The 21,889-nt window shown below is 38.4% G+C and overlaps 1 protein-coding gene across 3 annotated transcripts in view; it reads right to left on the bottom strand.

The window, feature by feature from the left end:
• wasf1 (WASP family member 1) overlaps positions 1-21,889 on the bottom strand; it is a 107,102-nt gene that overhangs the window by 17,031 nt on the left and 68,182 nt on the right. For all 3 annotated transcript variants that reach the window (XM_007255650.4, XM_007255652.4, XM_007255651.4), the window contains exons 4-5: positions 10,171-10,324; positions 4,305-4,422 (exon numbers count right to left, since the gene is read on the bottom strand). In XM_007255650.4, the coding sequence (XP_007255712.1) occupies positions 4,305-4,422; positions 10,171-10,324 (272 nt within the window). The remainder of the gene's footprint in view (positions 1-4,304; positions 4,423-10,170; positions 10,325-21,889) is intronic.

The raw sequence follows: 21,889 nt of genomic DNA, 5'->3' as shown, positions 1-21,889 counted from the left end.
ACAGATCCGGCAGCGCTGGCCACTGTCACATCATACTCTGAGAGCAATGCTGGCTCTAGATGACCACAGTTCTGTCTGAGTGCTGACTGACCCTGCTCCAGGACATCTGCCCTGCTCCAAGCCTAATCAGTAGCTGGATCAGGTGCAACAGATAGGATTGGAGCTAAGCTCTGTAAAATACTGTCAATACAACATGGATTATGCTAATAGTCAATTGATGTTTCAAGACAAAAAATGCTATGCTTTGTTGTAATGCATCAACACAAGAACAACTGTCTTGATCTTGGAGTCAGCCTGTCAGTTTTCAGCTTCAGTTTCTTGTCTGACTTCCAGAATTTTGCTCCATTTGTTTCCAGAATTTCTGATATTTTGCTTTAATTTATTCCTCCATCTATCTGCACAGTGTTCCTGGCATACTCAAAGCAAAACAGATCCAGTGACTGTGCCCAAAAGATTTGACTTAGATTCACTGCCGTTATTTCCAAATTTATCTGCTTATTGAGATATTTTATTGCATACTTCACTTTTTTCCCATGACGACTCAAGAACATGAACTATGCTGTGAAAGCAACACCACACAGAATAGAAAGTCCTTTGATGCAAAATGTTAGTTTGCTTTGCCATCATGTTCAACATGCACACTATTCTATGTAATAGTTTTCTTGGTCTTCCAGATCTTTCCTTGGCTTCCACAGTTGAAATTCAGCAGCTGCTAACAGGGTTGCTGAGAGTCTGAGAATGTATTATGCTCTGCAATTATTATCAGCTGAAAATCTCTAATGACACACACTAAGTGCTGACCTGCCCAATTAGTTCTTGTAGTCCATCAGAAAAGAAGAGGTTGTAATTGTGCAGTTTGGTTAATGCTTTTCACTAGTCTCGTTTTGATTGCACTAGTACAGTATTGTATTTACATTTACAGGGCTGTAAAAACTGTACACTGTACACTTATGTATACAGTGGCATTTTTTGTTATACTTTCTTTTTCATATAATAAAACTTTAATCTTTCTATATAACCTGAGTAATTATAAAAAGCACTTTATAAACTATGATTTTTACGTGAATAAATTCTGATTAATCACACTTTTTGGAAAACTGAGTTAAATTTCATCACGAACCACAAACTGACCTGATTACTGCCAGACCTGTAGAATCAAGAAACCCCTGAAATAGAACCAGTCTGACAACAGGTTATTCTTTAAGCCATTCAGAGCTGGAATTGTTTGTGAATAGAATTGCCTGTTGCACAAGCGGCAGAAATTATTTTACGCCACTGAGACAATATTCAGGTCCATACAATATTGATCATTGACTACAATAAATAAGTTGCTAACTTTATTATCTAGACAAACCCACAGGTTAATTTAAGTGTTTGTTAGCAACATTATCTTAGTACCTGTTTTTAACTAAAGGAACAAACAGAAGTCTTGGCTTGTCAACTGCATCTGAAGTCAGTGATGTATTATGTTCATTTGACTTTGCCTTAAACGATTTTTAAAATATATAAACACATGAAAACATCAAAGTGAAGTAACATAAAGAACAAATGTGGGAAATGCAGAGCATCATTCAGTTTTTTTTTTAATATCACAAGTGAATCTGACAAGAACATTTAATATGACTACTCAAAAAGCCAAAATAAATCATCTTTTATGCCATTTCTGTCTTCTATCATTGCACAGACCCATTTTTTTATACTGCTAGATCTGGCTCCTGTATGACAGTGCTGGTATTGGAATTTGTCAACAGAATGACAAGGGACATTTTGTTTTAGGAAAAGTAGAAGGGGGGGAGGGTGGTGGAGGGGTCTGCAGTAGCCACAGATAACAATGTGGTTCAAGAGCTCTCAATGTTGGGGTTTATTATGGGCTGCAAGATTGACATCCTACGCAAAGAACACATTACACACTTCACACACCAACGTCACATTGTTCTCTTCAATATCCGAGAGGAGAGCAGCCTGACTCTTCATACTGAAGCGTGTCCCTCTCTTATTAAAGTCATAAAGCATAAAATACACAAACACACACACAATCTCTCTCTCTCTCCCTCTCTCTTTCTCTCTCTCCCTCTCTCTTTCTCTCTCTCTCTCGCTCTCTCACACACACACACACACATCTCTACTCCTTTCTCTGAAATGCAGCTGGAGCCTGCAGCTGCAGAGACCAGAGACAGAGAGTGAGAGAAACAGTGGTGGCAGTGAAGGCAGAAAGACGGAATATGAATAGAGGGATGGAGAGAAAGGGAGAATGACTAAGAGAGACTACCTTCATGTGCAGAAACACAATCTGCTTCTGATTAGCCTCTGATTAGCCCCTGGTGCCGGGGGGAGGGTGGTCCGCATTGTGTGTGTGTGTGTTAGTCTGTAATTTAGAAGCAGTCAGTGTGCGGGCTTCCATTCTGCTGTGGTCTCTAATGACGGGGAAAGGGACGGTGAGGAGGGGACGCAAAACTGTTAATCACCGAAAACATTCACCCATACTCAACCTACCCAGCCTAAACCCCCAACATCTAATCAGAACACACTCCATCTAGCCGGCATTGTACACACACTAACACACACACACACATACAGCAGTGGAGTGCACTCACTGAGAGATTCTACTTGACAAACCTGAAAAAAACATGAACCGTAATGTAGGGAGAGTTCAGAGAAACTTTCTAATCAAACACAATTTCCACATATTTTTACATCAAATGTAATCACTAAGCTTCATGTGGTCTGATGTAGTTTAAAGTCTAAAGCTTGCTACTTCACATATCAACCAAGCACGGGTTTAATGTCTAAACAGCCTCTCAGCTTTGAGCTGTAGAGCAGTGAAACTACTCTGCTCTTTGGAGTAATGGACCTCCATCCAGTACCTTTGTGATGAGCTACAGTGCTGTTTATAATGCAGAATCTAATCATTAAACACCTGTACCTGACCTCAACAACAGCTGTGGTTGAATGCAGACAAATCATCACATTAGTGTTCTCTCTATATACAGCTCTGGAAAAAATTAACAGACCACTGAATCAGTTTCTCTGATTTTGCTATTTAAATGTATATGTTTGAGTTAAATTATTATTCTATAAACTACGGACAACACTTCTTCCAAATTCCAAATAAAAATATTGTCATTTAGGGCATTAATTTGCAGAAAATGGGAAATGGCTGAAATAACGAAAAAGATGCAGAGCTTTCAGATCTCAAATCATGCAAAGAAAACAAGTTCATAATCATAAAGTTTTAAGAGTTCAGAAATCAATATTTGGTGGAATAACCCTGGTTTTTAATCACAGTTTTTATGCATCTTGCCATGTTCTCCTCCACCAGTCTTACACACTGCTTTTGGATAACTTTTAGCCACTCCTGGTACAAAAGTTCAAGCAGTTCAGTTTGGTTTGATGGCTGGTAATCAACCATCTTCCTCTTGATTACATTGCAGAGTTTTTCAATTTGGTAAAATTAAAGAAACACATAATTTTTAGTAGTCTCTTATTTTATAGAGCTGTATATAGGTTTGGAAAATACATAAAGTAAAAAGAAATAAATTATGTAAAAAACGGTTAACAGTTTTGAAACTTTTTTTTTCACCCTTTTTACCCCTCAGGAGTAAGCCCTAATTTCTTTCTAAATGAGGCCACTACAGAACATATAAATAAGCACAGCACTACATATTGCCCTTTAATAATGTAGAGTCTGTAGCCAGAGTGACCATTTGCTGCAAATATTAATGCTAAATCTGTGAAAAACGAGTCAGTGTGACTGGATTTTGATTCAGAAGTGACCTTCTCTTAAATGTGCTCTCAGGCAGAAACTAATTCTTTGTTTTCTAACATGACCTTGTTTATGTGTTTATAACTCACAATACAAGCACTGATAAAGAACTCTGATTTTGTCTCACACTGAAACAATTAAAACTACAAAAATATCCAGTTTCTGGTTGCAGCTCATGTCAATAATCACAATGTACAAGATCTTATAAGATGTCCTGAGTATAATAATCCATCATAGCTATCAACTGTTCATCCAGTGCAAGATGAAGACACTTCTGCACTAAATGTATCTTGGTTAAGTGAGTACATTTGGTTTAAAAAGAAACTGTGTTCTCACTGTGTTACAGTTACAGTTTACCCAGTACATCTCACACAGACTCATTTACCAGCTGACCCCCGTACACTCCCCTACGACCTGTGCTGCCCAGGTACTTTCATCTGATTGTGAGTGTGTCTTACTTTCAAAAAATACTGCCTATCAATCAAGCACAGCAGACAGCGCCTCTTCTTTCTTTCCTGAGTGTGCTCGTTACCCTGCTTACCTTCTGCTTCCTCTTCTCCTTCCTCTTGTCCTCTGTGTCCTGTAGCATCTTCTCCCTCCACAAGTCGAAGAAGTAGGACGGGTTAGTGTAGAACTTCAGAGCCTGCTTCCCATCATCCCTACAAAGAGTGACAGACAGAAAGAAAAACAGAGAAAGAGAGAGAAATAGAGAGAGATAAAGAGAGAGAGAGAGACACAGAGATATATCAGTCTTCTGTCAGAATAGTGGAACAGGCCGTTCCAGTGTTCTACAGTCATCATCATAGGGTTGAGGTCAGAGAGATCTGAAGCAGCAGCCTATTATTTATTTATTTATTTATTTATTTATATTGTTTGTCTGTCTGTCTCTCCCTCTTGTCCTGAACTCTACTAGTCTCTTTAGACATTCTCACTGTTCGTCTGCCACTGAATCTCAGCTTATGAACTTCTTTTCCTTACAACTTGCATCATTCTTGAGGCTCTCTATCTCTGCTTCGCTCCTGTCCAAGTAATAACTACTGGACTGTGGATGAATAATTCTGTCAAAAATAACCATCTGGCCAAAAAACTCTGAAAACACTCAAAAGAGAGATAAAGGAAAAATCTTGGTCAACCTAATTTCTCACAGAAAGAGAAAAAGATCAGAGGAATGGAGATGAAAGTAATAGCTGTTCAGAACAAAACGGTGAAACAAAAGTCTTCTGTAAAAGATGTACGCTCAAATAGGTGGGCTTATGATCCCTGGGACTGTATGATATGCGGCTATATACTGCTATACAAAATCTCCAATACACCTGTTACTATTACTGAATAAATAAACAAATAAATAATAGACAAATACCGTACATGTTCCCGTAAATATTGCAGTCTTTGATATGTTTTTTCAACTGAAACCATATTTTTGAAAAAACAGATGTCTGCTGTTGGCTCAGTTGGCTCAGCAGTGGCTACTGCTCTTGCGCAGATCTACATATCGAGGAAGGTGTCCCCCTTAGTGTTACAATATTGTTGATTCTGCTCAAGGTATATACATCAAGTACAGGACTTTATCTTTAAACAGACCCAATGTTTGAATGTTACAAGCACTCCGACTCATTTTTTAACTAGTGAATGGTCTCCCCCTTTATGTTTCTTCCTCAGTTTTAAGGGATTTTCTTTGAACTTGAAGTAAGGTAATGTTTTTTAAACAATTCTTTACACTCACAAATCTCACTGGTTGTCAAGAACTCCCAGATAGCAGTTTATTTTTCTGCCAAAGGTGCTAAATGTTAACCTAACTTTTACACTTAAAATCAACATCAAACACTGCTGGATGCTTAAGACTGGAGAGCTGGAGAAAGCCGAGGTCTCCTGTGGAGGAAGCAACAGCAGTGAGAAGGGAGGAAGAGATGAGAGGAAGAGGAGTAGTTAGGGGAGGAAGGAGGCTGAACCAAAGGGAAGGAGAATGTAACAGCTGTCATGTTTTCCAGAATAGAATAGCTTCACGTACAGGAGATGTCTTCCTGAAGGACATCAATTTAAAAAGAGGGTGTACAGTATGGTCATACCTGTCAAGTTTTATATTTAAAAATAAGGGATATTTTCCTCTGTCCGCTTAAAGCCGTCCCACCAGCCCAACGAAGGTTCAGTATCTCTTACATTTTAAAACAGGTTTACAAAAAATCTAAAATAACCACATGTGAACCACTTACACACTACAAGTAGATTATCAGAATCTGAACATGTTGTGGACATTCCTGCATATGTCATTCTTTTAATACAGCCAAATTAAAAACCTTTTTCTATATCTTTTTTTTATTTAAGATTTCATGTCTTTTTTGTAATAAATGCACTCTTTTATATGATATATTTTTTATTTATTTAATGGATTTAAAATTGGGTGCACAAATTCTGCAAAATGACTGTTGGTGACCTAAAAATGGTATTATGAGCTTTTACTAAAAGGACATGGACCAGATATATTCCATCAGTAAAAATTAGTCCTAAGGGGCCTACACAATAATTTTTAATTAATACTTCTTTCTTTTGATCACTCCACCCCTGATTAGTTCAGTTAATGTCGGTCCTCTCCACATTTCTAGTTAAACTGAGTCACAAGCTGTATTTTTTTTATTTTAAAAGGTTTAATCTGTGTGTTTTATTTCGGAGTATTTTTAAGCAGCTATCAGAAAAATCTCATCACAGTTTCCATGATTAGACTACCGTTACCTTTCTTTTAGAAAAATCGCTGCATGTATGTTTTAACATCAGCAGCTCCAACTAGCTGCCTGAACTCACAGCGAGGAGGGCGGGGCTTCCCCACACTGACCCTCCTTGCAAGCTGATTGGCTGTTTCTCCTGAAAGGCGGGACTTTCTCCTTGAACCGGCTCCACGATTGGTTAAGAGACACAGAGCGGTCAGTGCCCTGTATCCTCAATAATATATATTTTTTTATTTTAATAAAATACGGGAAATTTACGGGAAAATACTAATACGGGAGGACGGCTGGAAAGAGGAGTAAAATACGGTAGTTTCCCGGCCAAAACGGGAGACTTGACAGGTATGTATGGTGCATTATGATATACACAAGATAAACTGCAATAAGTCCTTCATGACATACATTTGTCTCAAAAGCACTGAAATAAAGAATAAAAAAAGGCTGATAACTGAAGTTTGGTATCACTGTTGTTTGGAATCCTTAGCCTTCTGCCGCAGTGAGCAGTGGGAGAACCGCTGAAATATTCATTCTAGCAGAGCAATTGATTGAGAGGAGTTCCTGCAAACGCTGACCTACATTGGCTATCTCAGGGAAGTGTGTGATTTTATATGTGCGCTTCAGATACACGTGTTCAATTTACAACCACAACGTTCCGTCCATTTGTTTGAATCTGGTTCTGAGGTCAAGCTCGAGCAAAGAGAATCCAAAACACTAGCTAGCCAGTCACACAGGCTGACAGGCTGGGTCGATATCCTGCACTTCAAGGAGAGAGGGTGAACACATAGACACACATAGAGACACATACAGACTTCATTAAAACCTGAAAATGAAATATCTGATTGAGAATAGCCAATCACTCTAGAGGCCTGTTCATTTTTATGTTCACAAGCAGGTCTGTGAGTTTAGGCCTATGATAAACAAGTTAAATAGCCAAACCTTCACCACCCTAAGGGTTTAAATCGGTCAGTGGCGCACCTGTGTTTTCCACCACCAAGATAGAAACACACCAGAAATGTACCTAAACACGCCTTATTTCCATTCTACCACGCCCATCGAAGTAGATATATTCCTAAACTCCGACGCTATTTTAACTGTTGACAGGATATAAAATAGCAAAGGACATCATCACGCTTCTTGCGCACGGTGTAAAATAGGGCCCTAAGTCTTTTAAATGTATCTATAACATAAAGGTGTTTTATATTTTTCATTATATCATGTGAATTTCATATTAAGTAAGTATGACTGAACACTTAATATAAAAAATGAAGTGAGATTATGATACATTTCCTTCTGTTTTTGTCTCCACTAAAGAAACAATATGCAACAATTAGTATTTTTTGCAAGGAAGCTTGTTGTCTGAAGATTATTATAACAAGGCTTTACAAAACAAATTTCAGTCAGAAGCATAATAATCATCTAAAAAAAATATACCTTTTGATTCCTACGTTGGGATAATAAAATAACTTCTATATATAGATATATAGCAACTAAAACAATTAACTCAAGATAACAGAAAAGGAGAATAAATAATTTCATATATCCATAACTTTTAGGGATTCAACAGGAGATATGTTTCGTTGGTTTTGATTTTGCAAGCTACCTGGATGTAAAACAATTTAAAAATGATTATTAATAGAGAAGGTGAGATAGCAGAGTGATAACATTCACACACTTTACAGCTCCTGCTGTTTTCTGCTTGACTAGCTTTTTCATTTGGTGTGTTTATGGATAAATAACATAGAGCCTCGCAGGTTTACTGTTAAACCAGTGAAGTATGAAAACTGAGCTTCAAATGAAAAGCAGAGGGGGGCTGTTTCAGTGTGACACGGGGGCCGAAGTTAGTTGGCAATTTGGACAAATCAATTCTAACTAGTGAGGGTAGAAACAAACAAGACATTAAAATGTTTAGTTGTCCTGTAACCTGTGCATCTAAAGTAAATATTTGAAATAGTTTGAATCATTGATTTGAAACATCACATACTGGATAGAGCTCACTCCAATCAGAGTGACTTGCACCCCTACTGCTTCTGCATATGGCACTGCTGACATCTGTCTTGGTCCTGTCTATGAGTGACAAAGCACTGAAATGAACAGCTGTTAATTAAAACTTAAAAAAAATGTGCTCAATTCTTTGCCAATACTGTTTTGGAAAGCATGTGCTTGTGTGACTGACAGAGAAAGAAAGGAGACAGCGAGACTGTTCAGCTTATGCAGGACTCTATTCTATACAGGCCTAATTAAATTAGGCCTGAAACTGAACATATTTTGCTTTTAACAAGCTGTCAGTTTTCAACAGATATATAAACACTCCTCATATCATGATTAGTCTGTTCATGTGACACTAAAACCCAATATGGATGTCAGATGGATCCTGGATGGAGCAGCTGTCTAAGTGCTGGCCCTACTATCCATCTGTGGACAGGAATTCAAGAAAGCACAAATAGCCTCACAACCCCACTATAATCAGTTTATCAGACACATAATCTTTTATTCCTGTTGGGTCCTACCAGCAATAGATACACATTGGGCCCTATTTTAATTACTTATAGGTAACCTGTCAACCACACATCACTCAGAATGATTTAGGGCGTGTTAGTGTGTCTTTGGTATCATGTGTGTGTTTTGAGCATTATGGAAAATTTCTCTTAAGAGCCAGGTGCACTCTAGTTGGTGCGTTGGTATCTTAACTGTGCAGCAATTTGCGCGTCTCAGAGGAAACTGTCCTGGTCGTTTACGTCTTATTCTGTTTATTGTTAGTGTAAAAGCTGGATTTACATGCTGCAATGTGTCTGTGTCTGTGTAAGGAGCATTGGTTTACCTGCTCTGAGCACATGCCTCGCAATAGCTGCAATAGGTATGGACAGGTGACTACTGACTGTAAGGGTTTAAATCGGTCAGTGGCGCACCTGTGTTTTCCACCACCAAGATAGAAACACACCAGAAATGTACCTAAACACGCCTTATTTCCATTCTACCACGCCCATCGAAGTAGATATATTCCTAAACTCCGACGCTATTTTAACTGTTGACAGGATATAAAATAGCAAAGGACATCATCACGCTTCTTGCGCACGGTGTAAAATAGGGCCCTAAGTCTTTTAAATGTATCTATAACATAAAGGTGTTTTATATTTTTCATTATATCATGTGAATTTCATATTAAGTAAGTATGACTGAACACTTAATATAAAAAATGAAGTGAGATTATGATACATTTCCTTCTGTTTTTGTCTCCACTAAAGAAACAATATGCAACAATTAGTATTTTTTGCAAGGAAGCTTGTTGTCTGAAGATTATTATAACAAGGCTTTACAAAACAAATTTCAGTCAGAAGCATTAATCATCTAAAAAAAATATACCTTTTGATTCCTACGTTGGGATAATAAAATAACTTCTATATATAGATATATAGCAACTAAAACAATTAACTCAAGATAACAGAAAAGGAGAATAAATAATTTCATATATCCATAACTTTTAGGGATTCAACAGGAGATATGTTTCGTTGGTTTTGATTTTGCAAGCTACCTGGATGTAAAACAATTTAAAAATGATTATTAATAGAGAAGGTGAGATAGCAGAGTGATAACATTCACACACAGATTGCTTAATAGTAAAATAAAGAAATAAGAAAAGTTGGGTGTCTTACATCTCTCAGGACACATAAGGTAGTTATATGAAATACTGACCTATAGGGTGAGAGGATATTGAGGGGCGGCGGCTGTTCGCAGATGTTAAAAGTCTCCTGCAGCGGCATCGGCAGAGACTGACGTTCAAACAGCTGCTGGTCCTGAATGGTGGAGCTGCGGAATGCCTTCCTCATAGTAATGTCCTGCAGAGATACTGAAAGAGAAAAAAAGAGAGAGAATTAAAAATCAGGGTGAATTAACGGAGCGCAGATGATAGCTGAGGACAAGTTTAATGAGCTGACTTTAACTATGGTGATTGATCCCTGAGCAAAAGTCTGTACTTTATGTCTGTGTGTGTGTGTGTGTGTGTTCTTTTGTGTGCTTTTGCAAAAAAAAAAAAATACAAAAACAGTCTTTAACACTTCCACTTTCAGATAATAGACTGCTTTAAACATACATTTATTATAATCATATTGCTATACTATTTAATTTTAATTATGCAATTCAGGACACAATGAGTATACAATTGATGTTAAACAAAAACACTGTGTCCAAAAATAGCAACTTTAGAGGAAGAAACCATTCTTAAAATAGTGTGTAAGTTCTCCGGTGTGAATATGCAAAATATAAGTATATTGTTTTGTTAATTTATATTAATTTAACACTGATTTAATAAATTTAATACAAATGCAGAAGGTGAAAGTTTTGAGCTACAGTGATATGACAATAAACCGCTGTGTTATTGGAGCAACAGATAAAACACTGGTTATCAGAGTATAGCTGGTTAGCATGTGTCTAGTTGTCAATTTTTGTGGGCATAAAGCATTAAGAAATAACTTAAAGATGACTTTATCAAAGGCACAAAAGAGAATTAGCATGCTGATCAGCTAATTTGCTATATATAGAGAAAGACTACAGCTGTATTGTATGTAATGCATGTACATTACAATCCAGAGCAATGATAGCATGGCTGCCAGGCAAATCATAAAAACACTGTACCTGTTTATACTGGTTGTGGTGAGGACTCTGTTTTATTCTATTATAGCTTGCCATATCTCTTCATTTCTAATTTATTTCTAAAGGGAGGTCACAAATGTACTGTTTTCTCCCTCAGGCCTCTCTCACACAGTGGTTAATGGGGTCTATGTATGGGAGTGGGGATGTATGGTGGTCCTTGATGGATCTCCACCCATAGGCAGTGGGGGCTCAGTGGTTTGAGCACAGAGTTATTGATGTCAGGGTTGTGGGTTCGATATCTGGGTGTGGTAAGCTGCCACTGCTGGACCCTCGAGCACGGCTCTAAACATCTGCGCACCCAAAGAGCCACAGCAATGCTTGTTCTTGTCACATGTGTTCACTATTAGTGTGTGTATGTGAGTGTTCACAGTTTACACACATATACAGAGGATAGGTTAAAGATAAATGGCAAATTACACCATATTCAAGTGTGGTGAATATGGTTATATTTGGTTTAATGATGTAAACAAATATAAAACAAGTATACTATGTTTGCAGTACTTATATTTACATGTCCGCATGTACCGTCATTTCTGGGCTATTAAGCGCACCTGAATGTAAGCCACACCCACTAGAAAAAAGTATTTTTGTACATATACAGGCCACACCTGACTATAAGCTGCAGTTGTTCATGTTATAACATGATATATTTACACAGACAGATGTTACAGACAATTTATATAAGTTATACGTTACAAAAGCAGCAGTGTTCAAAGAGTGTAGCGGCTTATAGCCCAGAATGACAATATCTGTGCTTTACTAGTGCTGTGGAAGTTCAGATAATCAGACCAAGGGGACGGTCATGTCAGCCAACTAAAACAATATATTTGAATAAAGAATTTTGGCCCCTCCACAAAGCAGTAGGAACACTTAATTTAACACTTTAATTTAAAAGTAAAAATACATATACAGGACTTGTGTTTGAACAAACAAATCATTTTACTCCAACTCATTTTGTGTGACTAATCAGATACATTTGTTAACATTATGTGTGGAGGCGTTGAGTGGTCCAGTGGTCTAAAGCGCTGCCACTATGAGCAGAAGGTCGCAGGTTCAAACCCCCGCTCATGGAGCTTTGCCATCAAGCTGCCGGCGCTCAGAGGGAGCAAAATTGGCCCTGATCCCTACGGGTGGGTAGATGGCGCTCTCTCCTCACATCACTAAAGGGTGATGTCCACAGCACAGGGTGTCTGTGAGCTGATGTATCGGGATCGAATCCCGATAGCTTAATATTTGTTTTTAATAAAAGTAAGATTGTAAAGGCCATATTTGCTTACTGATAAACAAGAATTACCACTATTATTTACAGTTTGTGGACTGTGCCGTGCTGACATCAGGCAACATTTAGATTCTGATTTCAAACAAATATTTGATTATGTTTTTTAGAGCAGTATGTTTAAGCAATACTTGACTACTGTGCAAAAACACCAGCAGTTTGTTCTGTCTAAGGAATCCCGTGCCAAAAAAAAAACATATATATATATATATATATATATATATATATATATTTCTCAGCAATGTGTTAAGTCATATGTGTAAATCGACCATTCAACTGGTTAAACCATAGATTTAAGAGCTCAGAAAGAAAGATTTCAGCAAGCATTTATACAGAATTCAATACTACATAAAAGAGAAATCATTTTGCTACTAATAATTAAAAAGAAGCATTAGTCATCTGTTCAGCGCTCTGTATATCTTAATTCTTTTTCTTTGACAGTTTTTTGCCGCTCTTTTGACAGTGGAGGAATGTTATTGTAGCTGGAGCATTAATATTTTGTCTGCCAAATACGTTCTCTTATGAAGCTGCGTATGCCTTTTTTGACAACCAAACAGGCACTAAGCCTTTTTCATTAATATTCATTTCTTCATTACAATGTAAAAATATACAGTGGTAGGAAGAGACTGATTTGGTTAAATGTACCGTGGTGATTGTGTGAATACAATACAATTCTATACATCATTAACATACATTGTGTAGTATAGAAAAATACAGCAATCTACAGCATATCAGAGACTCGTCCAGACATGTCCAGCACTGTCTTTTTTGAGAAATAATTAACAAAGAATTGCACCACAGTTTTGGCACATTTGGCAATAACTACAAGCTCCAAGGGTTAAAATGTGCTTCTTTCTCTTTCATCTATGTCACTTTCCCATAAGGCAGACACACTCCTGTGGTGTGTCACACAACAGGCATGTTAACAGACACCAAATTGGCCCTTCAGAGCCCAGTTAGGACTCTGCCAGCATCTGTCCACCCACACTGCGCTCTTCGTCTTTCTGTGTCACACTTATTGCTTCCTCTGCTTTCTCTCTCTCTTCCCCTTGATCTATCACTTCTTCACCCTTTTGTGACAAAAACGGCTCCAGCTCTTGTATGGAAGTGCTTTCCGGCTACTCTCTCACTCTCCGTCTCTCTCTTTGTCTTTTCTCCCTCTTTCCCCGTCTCTCGGTTTGATGGACAGTTAATGACACTGAAGTTGACAGGGTAGAAACAAGGAGCTAAAATTAATCCCATGTTTGCACGAGGACATTATCGAGCTGAATGGCATTAAAGGAGTCAAGCCAATCAACATCAAAACAGCAGCCGTTATCATCCTAATGATCCTCATCCTCATCATTATCCTCACGATTCATGTCTAAGAATGTTGATCTGCTCTTAGCTATTGTTCCTGCTCATCAGTGACCTGATAAAGCAGTCCTTTTCAATCCGCTAACATAGAAAGCCCTCAGAGTCCACACGAAGCTGCAGATAAAAAGCTCTGTGCCTTTGGAAACAGTTGTTTTTTTTATTTTTTACTCTCGTAGCATTTCGTGGCATTTAGAATAAAGGCTGGAGAGATAGCAAGAACAAATCGATGCTGTGGTTAAAATGACCACTTCAGGGGGAAGAAAGCGGATCTCAAGAAATAGCCAGAGGGACTCAGAAGGGGTGAGGGATTAGATAGGAATCAACATCAAACAAAATGAATAGTCAATCACGAAAAAAAAACAACATTATCCAATAATATGAGCCACTGAGGCAAATCCCTGCAATAAGTATTCAAATAACAAAAGCAGTAATATAAAACTAAAACCTATCTATAGGCACGTGTCCTATTATCTATCCTCTCTCAAAAATGCATATGTAGCCACAAAAACACAGCTATTATCATGTCTTTAACCCAAACGCTTCAGACAGTCTGTCTTATTTGGAGTCCCTTTGGAAAGACACTGAGGCCATTAAGTACCATTTACTGTCACCTGAGGGACTGATAACACACTCTACAGCAAAGAAGTTCACTAAACATTAAGTCCAATCCCTTACTTTTCAGTCTACTTAGTGCTACCACAAGCTCCAACTATAAGTTAAAGTAAGTGCATGAAGTGATATCACCATCAGCTTAACATTAATTCATTAAAAAACTGATGCAGACCAATGCAAACAATGCAGAGTCATAAGGAGTGGGTGGGGTAAGTGGCCTTCCAGACTGGGGAGAAAAAAGGGATCAAACTAATAAAAGAAATATCGATACTGTGTTTTTGCTAATTGATACAGTACTTTTCATACATACCTAATGAATACCAGACGTACCTGTGAACAGCTGAGCACTGAGTCTCACATGTTAAATTATAGGTTTATTTTATCTGCACTATTGATATTTTACTACATATCCTGTATATCTGCACTATGAGCCACATTTATTAAACTGCATAGATTCTGGAGTAGGAATGTGCATACACACAAAAAACTGAAATTGGCATGTGTCCCATCAAAATCAGATTTTAATAAACGTGTATACACACACCTGGATGCTGTTTCCTCCTTATAAAAATCACAATTGGCTTACAAATGTGCCGAATGCAAGGCAAAAAAGAACTTTTGGAGATTGTGAAGTACAATCTTTTTTTCAGTTAATAATGTTACCTCCACCAGCTGAACTGTTTCAGAGGTTAAAAATGTGTTCCAAATTAAAAGGCTGATTTACCTGAGCACATTTTCCAAAGGTTGTTAACTGCCTGATTCCGCAACATTGGTTTCATCAACCAATAATCATCATTGAAAAAAAAATTCATGATCACTGAAAACATGTTTTCGCTGTATTTATCGCTTTGTAGGTCTTTGTTGCCGCAACAATAATAATAATAAAAAAAATCAATTGTGAGAAAGAACAAAACTGATATTTTTTTTATAAAGTACTAAGTTAGCATAAAAATAATACTACATATAGTGCATATAAAGCAAAATAAAATACAGAATTCATTGAAACTATACACATACAGAAAAAAAGATATATATAAAAACAAGTACAGTATATCATATTTGAACTTCTTAAATCACCCATTTTTAATTTTGATTTATGCAGTATGAACGCAGTCCATGCAACTGACCATACAATATTCACAATTTCTCAGATTCTCCCAGTTCAATGTGCACAGGCAGTGATTAATACATTCAGTTATCTGGAACAATTTAAATACTTGATTTTAATACTAATCATAATGCATTAGGTGCAATACACATTAAACACAGAATCCTACTGTCTTCTCAAGCTTTGAACACCGACGCTGATGCTTGAGTTAAATCATTGTCAGCATCGCTTAACACAGGAGTCCAGGATGCAAAGATAAATGTAGCTATGAGAAATTGTATTGATCTGTTATTGTAAAGCTTATTGAACACTGTGAACCTATCAGTGGGGGGCAGACATCATGCGGACTTGAAGTATAGAACATTTAAAACAATTCAATTCAAAACAATGCTTATCCACTTGAATTGTTTGTGCATATAACCATAATTTATAAAAACAGAATCTATAAGCTCTGGTATGTATATAAAGCACTGGCATATAGAATATACCTCAGGATATTCTTAACATTTGCTTTCACAAGTGCTTGCACTTACAACATCTGCTGAAAATTTTGTACTGGTCTCTCTGACTTTTGTACAGTGGTGTATTAGTGCAGTTGTTTTTCTCCAACAAGTTTATTATTAAAAATTTTAAAACAACAGAATCAGCAAGAATGAAAAGGATATTCTGTCCATATGTGTGGTAAAACTACTGGGCATGGCAGAGCTATATCCTATTGCCTTATTAGAATTGTGGCAGGTAGAGAGGTAGAGAGAGAGAGCAATAAGAAACAGAAACAGAATAACTTAAAGTGGACCCTGTACAGAATGCATCCAGACTTGTGTATCAGTAGTGTGTGTTTCTGGAGTTCCACTTAAAGGAAAAACACTGATGCAGCCATAAAGTGGCGTCTGAAAGCCCCACGTAATCAACTTCACTGTATGTATGTGTGTGTGTGTGTGTGTGTGTGTGTGTAGCCCCAGTGCTATGATCAGTTTGCTGATCTGCACCTCCAGCATTTCACTCCAGAGATAAGCCTCACTGCTCAGCAGCATCGCTAATCAGAAGCCTGCATTTGGCTGGTGGATGCGTTTGTGCGCTCGTGGCTCTGGCTATTAGTTTCTCTGCAAAGGTGTTGTCTTTGTGTATTATCTCCTGTTCGCATAGATAGGCTTTATTCCTTATAACCCTACCCTTTTTCTTTCTACTCTGCTGTCTCTGCTTGTTTTCCTCAACAGTAAGACAGTGGAAACCAGGCGCAGTTTATGCTGATATGGTAGCACTGAGGGACTTAAGGCAGATGGATGAAAGCACTGAGTTAATTTATTGGGATCAATCCAGCAGTCAGCTGGAGGAAATAATATGGGGGTCAAAGCAAAGGTGGTCAGGGTTAAATAAATTAAATTCATATTTACACATTTACAGACTTTCCCCTTGTGTTTGGATTTCAGCTGGAGCTTGGAGGCTAACAGTAATGAAAGCTTTTGCCCTGTCACACAGCAAAGTGAAAACTGCATGCCTACATCATACTAAACCGAACTGAAGCTGCAGCAAACTGTTCAGTCTGCTCCAGTAGATTTGTTTTATATAGTTTTCCACATTATATGACCTGTCAGTAATTAACATGGACAAAAGTACCTCACACGGCTAAAAGGAGGATTATATATCATACATATAAATTGCTTTCATGATACCACCAAGATACGGCATTTGAATTTACCATCATATCACCATCTACAAATACATTACTGTGCAAAGGCCAGATCACCCTTTATATATATTCAAATTCCAGTTAATTACTGTACATGTTAATCTACTTGCATGAATAAAAGTCAAATGAAACAAAGACCTTCATGTTTCTAAGACTTGGTGGACCACCACAATTGCCCCATCAGATAAACATGACCTAAAGCTTTTATCTTTGAGAGAGAAGAAACTTCCTTCCACTGTGAGAGGCAAATTCACTGTGTATAACAAAGAGTATAAAACTTTTGCGCATAAAACTAATGAAGCTGCTGCTGTTCACAGAACTACAGATTGACCAACCCAGAATCCAGACCAAGACAACATTGGTGTCACATGTTCTGTGTTATTTGGATGATAAGATGAGAAGTAGAAAATGCTTTCACTTCTGAGACTGGACTTAGTAAAGGCAAATCTCCCTACAGATTTCTGCAAATAGAAGCTGAAACATCAGGCATTAGTTTCAGCTGATGAAATTCTGTTTACTTTCTTTCTTCCCCCAGACAATGGAAATCAAATGACTTATAAATAAGGGCAAGATTTTAAATTTAATCATTGATATCACAATACCAGCATTTACAGTAAAACATTGCCCAGCCCTACATTTAAAAAAAAGACAGAAAGACTGACTTGATCTACACTTGTTGATTTTTGATGATGCGACAACTCAGAATAGCTCATGTCCCCTGAATTTGCAATTGAGCACCGCTGTGCTCCGTGCGCCTCACTGAATGGACTGCAAAATGAAACAAATCAGTCCAATTTCACGCCAACAGATTTGATCAAAACTGAAGGGATGAGAGAACGTTTCCTTATAGCTGAGACAGCTAGAGAGAGAGTGGGAGAAAGGGAAGAAGAGAAAAAAAGAGACAGACAGGAGGGGCAGAACGCGAGAGAGCAGGCCTTAGGGGAGCCGATGTTGTCCGCCATTATGAGGCGAGGACATTGCAGTGATATAATGTGGCCATAAAAAGGAGGACACGGATCATTAGTTTAGGCCTGTGAGTGATACGCTGGTCCGTGACAGGAAGGAAGTGTGGGTTTCTGAGTGTGTGATAAAGAAAGAGTTCAATCAGGGCAACTACTGACTTAAAGAGTGTGATTAAGAATTAAACAGCACAGCTTTGAATTAGCTCTATGCATTTTGCATAATATTAATTTCCCCAAAGCACTGTATGAGAAAGGGGTGTGTATTTTGCAAAAAGTATTTTACAAAGTTCTTTTTGCCACATATTTTTAAGCCCATAAATATTTGGAAAGATAGAATTGAGGGCTTTTTAAAAAATTGCATTAACTGTTAAGGAATTACAGCCATTTACTTTGCCCTTTAGGAACTTTTTTGTCATCAGAAGCTACAGATTTATGTTAATAGCATGTTTCGAGTCAATATACGACTATACTGCAAGGTACTTAGTTTTGCAGCATTTTACTGAATCTGAGTGGAACATACAGGTTATTTTTATTTAAAAATCTTGAATGTGGACCTCTGCAGTCAATAACTACCTGCAGTCTGAAACTCAGAGATCTCACAAAACTCTGAACTTCCTTTCTTGAGATGCTTTGTTGCGGCTTTACAGCAGCCGTCTGCTGCTTGTTTGTGTTTTTTCTGCCTTTAGTTTTTTCCTCAGTAAATGAAAAAACTGCTCAGTTGGTTGAGATCAGGAGGCTGAAAGACATTTAGGAATATTATATTTTGTTGCTTTAAGAAGCTATTTATGGGGAAGTATTTATGGTATGTTTTGAGTTTTTATCCCGCTATACCAGTGGTGTGAAACCTGTGCATATTGAGTAAATGTGGCTGCAGGTTTAATTCCAGCCGAGTTCTTGTGATCAGCAGTTGGAAGACCAACCTATTAAACCCGTGGAATCAGGTGTGCTTATGGTTGTTTAGAATTAGCCTAAAGCCACACCAGTCCAATGTTCTATACTGTGAAGCACCACATGGTTTATCAGCATTTGACTGAAAATGAGCAGATAATTATAGATCATAACACTTCAGAACTGATTCTGCTACATCTGTTAGCAGTCACAGCATAATTAAATGCCAGAGACCCATGTCATAACACTGCCTGTTGTCTTGTGAGTCAGGTTAAATACTGGCCAATGTACGGTGTTTTTCGCACTATAAGGTGCACCAGATTAAAAGGCGCATGTAAAGCGTTTCTGTTTATTTAAAGTAAGCTAAGATTTTCAGATTTCCACTAAGGCTGGAGCATTAGCATTAGCGCTAACTGCCGCCTAAAGCTGCCTAACTGCCGCCCAATGGCGCTATACTGATAAACCCTGAGTGCTCCAGTAAACCAGGGTGATATTAGCTAGTGGTTTGTAACACGTAGATTGTTTTAACACGGTAAACGTGCAGGCTACAAAGCAATAGTACTCTAATTCTACTCTAGTTCTAAACAAAGAAAAAGCTAGCACGGTTAGTGGGTAATGGTAATACTGCTCCAGCAGTGCTAGCCAGTGTAAGAAGCAGACTACAAGCCGAGAACACTCACCTCTGAATGGCCTGATGGCTAGCGCTTAGCGGGTAATGCTAATACTGCTGGAGAAGTAAACTGAAAATCCTTTATAACGCTGCACTTCAGCAGAGTGGCTTTACTTAGGGTGACCAAACGTCTGTATTTCCCGGGACATGTCTGTATTTCACGTCCTGTCCCGGGCGTCCCGGGTTTTTTTTTCAGAAAGTGAGGAAACATCCTGGTTTTTAAATTACCTTCATTGGACCATAGAGCAGTAGACAGCGTGACTGTCAGCGTGGAGCCCTCCCTCCCACCCTTCCGGTGCAGTCTCACAGTAAGAGCACACACACAGGAATACATTACAGAAGGCATTACTGCCAACAACGAACAGCTCAGTGGTTGTTAATGATTGTGACCTGCAGTGTCTGGCTAGAATTTCCTGTGTGAATGGACAATTAACATGAAATTACATCAACATTTAATGCAGGAAACACCACAAGCATATCCCACAGGACAGTGCAGCTTTCTTAGCATTGAGAAACGAGGCAAAACTCAATGCTGTACATGGGACACAATGCTATGACTGGAATGGTCAGACTGGAAGACTGGAATGAATGAAAATGAAAGAGAGAAAGAGGGAGCAGCAGAAAGGATGGTCTATAGTATTAACATGAGGAACTGCCTGGTCTGTCTGTTGCCAAGGAACGCCTCTTAGCTAAGGGTGGAACTACAAGACACACCCCTCTACCCCCACAACCTGCCCACCCCATCCAGTAAAATGTCCCATCACCCCTATCCCTGATTTATGAGACCACTGAGCCATGTACACACACACACACACACACACACACACAGAGCCACATCCACACACACTGAGCCATACACACATACACCACGGACCACAAACCAGTATAAGCCATTACCCATAATGCTGCTGGAGTGGAGAGGAAATGTGAAGATTAGCAGTAAATGAAGCTCAGATGCTTTCTTCTTGTTCTATTCCCCTCACCCTCTCGCGCTCTCTCTCTCGCTCTCTCTCTCTCCTTCCATGTCTATTGTTTTCCTTGCTTTTCTTTCCAGCCCCAACCATTTCTCTCTGCTTATCATTACTGTATTTCCCTGCCTGTCCCTCTTGTTTTTTTTTTACTTCCACTTTACTCTACTTCTCTCTCTCGTCTCTCTCTCCTTCTTTTTCTCTTTCAGTCTCTCTCTCTCTCTCTGCTGCAGTACAGATTAGAAACAGCAGTAACACCAAGCTGTCCTATATTCGTTTAGATGTGTGTATGTGTTTTTTTGCATTTCTCTGGAGAAAAGCTAACCTGCAGCCTGTCCACACACACACACACACTCTCTCTTTCTCTCTCTCTCTCTCTCTCTCTCTCTCTCTCTCTCTCTCTCTCTCGCTTCACACTCCACTGAGTTTAACTGCAGGGCTCTGAATTACAGCCTCTATATTTTCTCCTTTTACTTTCTCACCTTCCCTCCACCGCTCGCTCTAAAAACTCCTTTTCTCTTTTTTTATATCAACTCTTTATCACTCTTTTGCCCTCTCCTTCCTCTGAAACAACATTCTAAACATATCTTGCTCTTCTATCTCTTCCTCCTTTGGTCATGTACTCAAGCCCTCATCCATTTCTTTACTGCCCTGGATCCATCAATCTCTTTCTCCCTCTCTCTGCATCCCCTCTGCTTTATCTCTCTGCTCCTGCTCTACTCTCCCCACTTGCACTGACCTTCATGAATAATGAGCCTCTGTTTAATTTGCTGATAGAAAGAGTGAGAGAGAGAGAGATGCACCTTAGTTAAAAGATGAAAAACAAAGGCAAACTCTGGAAATATACAGGCTAACTGTTCATTGCTGCGGATGCTACAAAATAAAGCTTTGTGTTGTGTTGTGCTGGCATAAGTGGATCAGACACAGCAGGGCTGCTGAAGTTTTTAAACACTGTGTCCACTTTTCACTTTATTAAACACCCCTACCTAGCTGCTCAGCCTTGTTTATTTAAAGTCACATGACACTGTTTCCTAACTACATTTCTAATTGGTGGACTTTTCTTAGTCCACATTGACATTGAGGAGTTTATGTCTCCAGCAGCACTGCTGTTTCCGATTCATCAACTCATACTAACACCCCACCATCATGTCAGTGTCACTGTATTACCACACCGTACTAAAAAATATGTGTTGTGAAAGCACACATTTCTGAATTCCCATTTTCCTGCAATT

Source organism: Astyanax mexicanus, chromosome 1, assembly GCF_023375975.1.
Source record: "Astyanax mexicanus isolate ESR-SI-001 chromosome 1, AstMex3_surface, whole genome shotgun sequence".
NCBI lineage: Eukaryota > Metazoa > Chordata > Actinopteri > Characiformes > Acestrorhamphidae > Astyanax > Astyanax mexicanus.
This window is presented reverse-complemented; position numbering and strand designations above follow the sequence as displayed.